The 2,694-nt window shown below is 45.7% G+C and overlaps 1 protein-coding gene across 1 annotated transcript; it reads right to left on the bottom strand.

Moving 5' to 3' along the window:
• Positions 1-278: 278 nt before the first annotated feature.
• Positions 279-1,200, bottom strand: LOC131024264 (probable calcium-binding protein CML36). The gene has a single exon (XM_057953787.1). The coding sequence runs from the start codon at positions 1,128-1,130 to the stop codon at positions 513-515; it is 618 nt and encodes a 205-aa protein (XP_057809770.1). The 5' UTR covers positions 1,131-1,200; the 3' UTR covers positions 279-512.
• Between the last annotated feature and the right edge of the window lie 1,494 nt (positions 1,201-2,694).

The following is a 2,694-nucleotide window of genomic DNA, read 5'->3' as shown; positions in this document are numbered from 1 at the left end:
ATGCATAGAGAAGTACTATGGCATTAAATGTAGTCTGCAACAATGTTTTTTTTTTTTTTTTTTCTTGCTTGAGAGCTATTGCAGGCTGGAAAACAGCTGGAACTCCACTCTTCGTACACTGGCAGCTATGTTTAGGGATTTGGTAGCTAGGATTTTTGGTGAGAAGTTTTCCTACAAATAGAGACAATGTTGCCACTCTTCCTCATTCACCAATTTCGTAGATTTCAGTAGCCATTTGCATTTTTGATACTAGCAGTAGGAAATCTCCTTTACTTCATCTCTTTCTTTTATTTTTCTTATCTTTAAAATATACAGCTGCTTCACCGATGCAGCTGGGGAAAGTTTTGTTGGCTTGAGTCTTGCTATTTTTCTTCGAGTTGGCCGGGGAAATAGCCGGAAATCGATCTCTGTTTCTTGGTGATTTTAGGCTCCTCGGCATCTCCAGATGGCTGTGACCACTGCTGCAGTGCTGCTTCTCTTCGGCGAGCAACGGAGCCGCCTGTTCTCTCCTTTTATCCGTCCCCGTTTCTATCTACGCCTCTTATCATGCGCCGGCAGTCCTCTAACGTGCACCGCGCGTCGCCGATCGTCTTGAATACGCTGAAGAGCTCCTCCGCCGTGATCCTCCCGTCGCGGTCGGAGTCAAAGAAATCGAACGTGTGCCTCAGCTCCGAGCTGTCGGTCGACGGCGCGAAAGCCGATCCGATCGCGTGGAACTCCTCCAGCGTGATGCAGCCGTCTCCGTCGCGGTCGACTTCGCTGAGCATCTGCCACAGCTCCTCCTTGCTCGGAGGTTCGGCGCCGAGCCGGCTCAGGAGCGACTCGAGCTCCTCCTTGGTGATCTTCCCGTCGCCATCGCGGTCGATCATCTCGAACGCCTGCTTCAGCTCGAAGTAGACGGCGGCGGATATCTCTGTCCACTCCTCCGTCGACATGCCGGCGGAGGTCGAGGGGAGGACGCTGGTCGGCGTAGAAAGGCCGGCCGGCCTCTTGAGGCCGCCGTCCTCAGAGGAGGAGGAGGAGGACGTCGTATGGGAGCTGAAGGACGACGGCTCGGCCTCGGATCTGGAAACCGAGCGCCATTTCTTCGATCTGAAGAGCTTGGCGGGAACAATCTTGGCGAGCTTCATGATGGAATTTGGAGTGTGAAATTAGCAGGTGCGAATTCACCCCAAAAGCGAAGGGAGAGGAGAGAGAGTGGAAGAGGGCGCTGAGACGAAGCGGCGATTCCCAGAGAGAGAGAGAAATGGTTTCAGGCTGATGGGCCTCTATTTTGAGAGAGAAATTTCTGAGTTGGGCCTTTTTCTTTGGAGAAAAGTAAAATTGGGCTTCATTGCTGGGCTTCTTTAATTTGTAGAGAGGCCATCTTAAATTACACTAAGCCCATTTCTATAAATCAAATAAATCGGGCCCAATTTTGAAAACAAAGTATGGCCCAAATTTTGAATTGATTTTTTTTTTTTTAATCAAACCATTTATTGTTATTTGTTATTCAATAATTTGTATTCACTTTTTTTTTTTTTTTTTTTTTTTTGCAGCTGGTAGCAGCGAAAGCTTGGTGATGGCGATTTTGGAGGGTTATGTTCAAGATTGGCGCGGTCTTATCAACCAACTTCATGGCGGATTTTGTCCCAAACGAGATGCTTTGAGTATTTGCAAAGTTTGGAATCTATTGTTATTTTTCTTCCAGTCTTGACATCTCCATTAGCCCGACTAAAGACCATCCTCAGAGAGTTTATCCAAAATCTGGCGGCAGCTCATCTAAGACCTTATTTGAGTGATGTTTACTTTGCACTTCAGGTGGTTCAATTGGCTTTTAATCAGATTTCGGGTGCGCTCGGATCTGGGCCATTGTGAGTCCAACCTTTGAAGATTGCTGGTTACATTTTCTCTTTGCGCGCATTCGAGCAGGCTAGATGACTCAATGGTGTTCTATTATGTTTGGCGAACATGTGTTTCAACTCCACGAGCGGATTCAACTTTAGCTTGGAGAGAAGTGAATTTGTCGATGCATAGCCGACCTCAATGCCAGATGACTCAATTCTTTGACAGGTCTTGGGTGCGCTCAGGCCTGGGATTGTTTGAATCTGGTTAGAGTGAGGTTGTTGTTATGTTTGGCATCTCACGAAGTTGGGAGAATTCTGCACAACGGCTCGAGAAGATTGAGTATTTTCTTCTTGATGCTTAAGCCAAGGAGAATGAAGCCATCGTCAGAATTGCTTTGATCAAGGAAGAGCTTGCTATGACAGAGATGTGGGAGATGGAGATGTCGTCGTTCTTCAAGCAAAATAGTGCCTCATTTCATACCGTCCGAGGTGCAATCCCATAATTCAAAAGAGAGTTTGACAAACATAAAGTTGCACATGTTGATGAGGAAATGCTGCGGAATTTTGAAGACTTCAGAGTCACTTTTGATCTCTGCTCAGAGAACTTTGGAGGATCAAGACCCATGTGCTTAGTATTGGTGCAAACCACAGTTTCTATCATTTCTCTCTTGATGATTCTTATTTGGTTTGTGATGGATATTTTGACATCTTCTCCAAATGCTTGTGCTTCTTTTGATGGCTTGATTTTCTTCCCAATTTGAGACATATTCGGCTTCACATAATCAACTTAAATCATAACTTTGATGATATAAATTGAAAAGAGTCAAACACAATTCATGACTGAACCTAGAAATTATCTAAGCTGCCT

The sequence above is a fragment of the Salvia miltiorrhiza genome, chromosome 5 (genome assembly GCF_028751815.1).
Source record: "Salvia miltiorrhiza cultivar Shanhuang (shh) chromosome 5, IMPLAD_Smil_shh, whole genome shotgun sequence".
NCBI classification, from domain to species: Eukaryota; Viridiplantae; Streptophyta; class Magnoliopsida; order Lamiales; family Lamiaceae; genus Salvia; species Salvia miltiorrhiza.
The sequence above is the reverse complement of the archived record's forward strand: the minus strand, read 5'-3'. Positions and strand labels throughout refer to the sequence as shown.

What these genes read in the sequence shown, in the direction of transcription:
- LOC131024264 (XM_057953787.1), bottom strand. Translation starts at nt 1,130, where the DNA reads ATGAAGCTCGCCAAGATTGTTCCCGCCAAGCTCTTCAGATCGAAGAAA.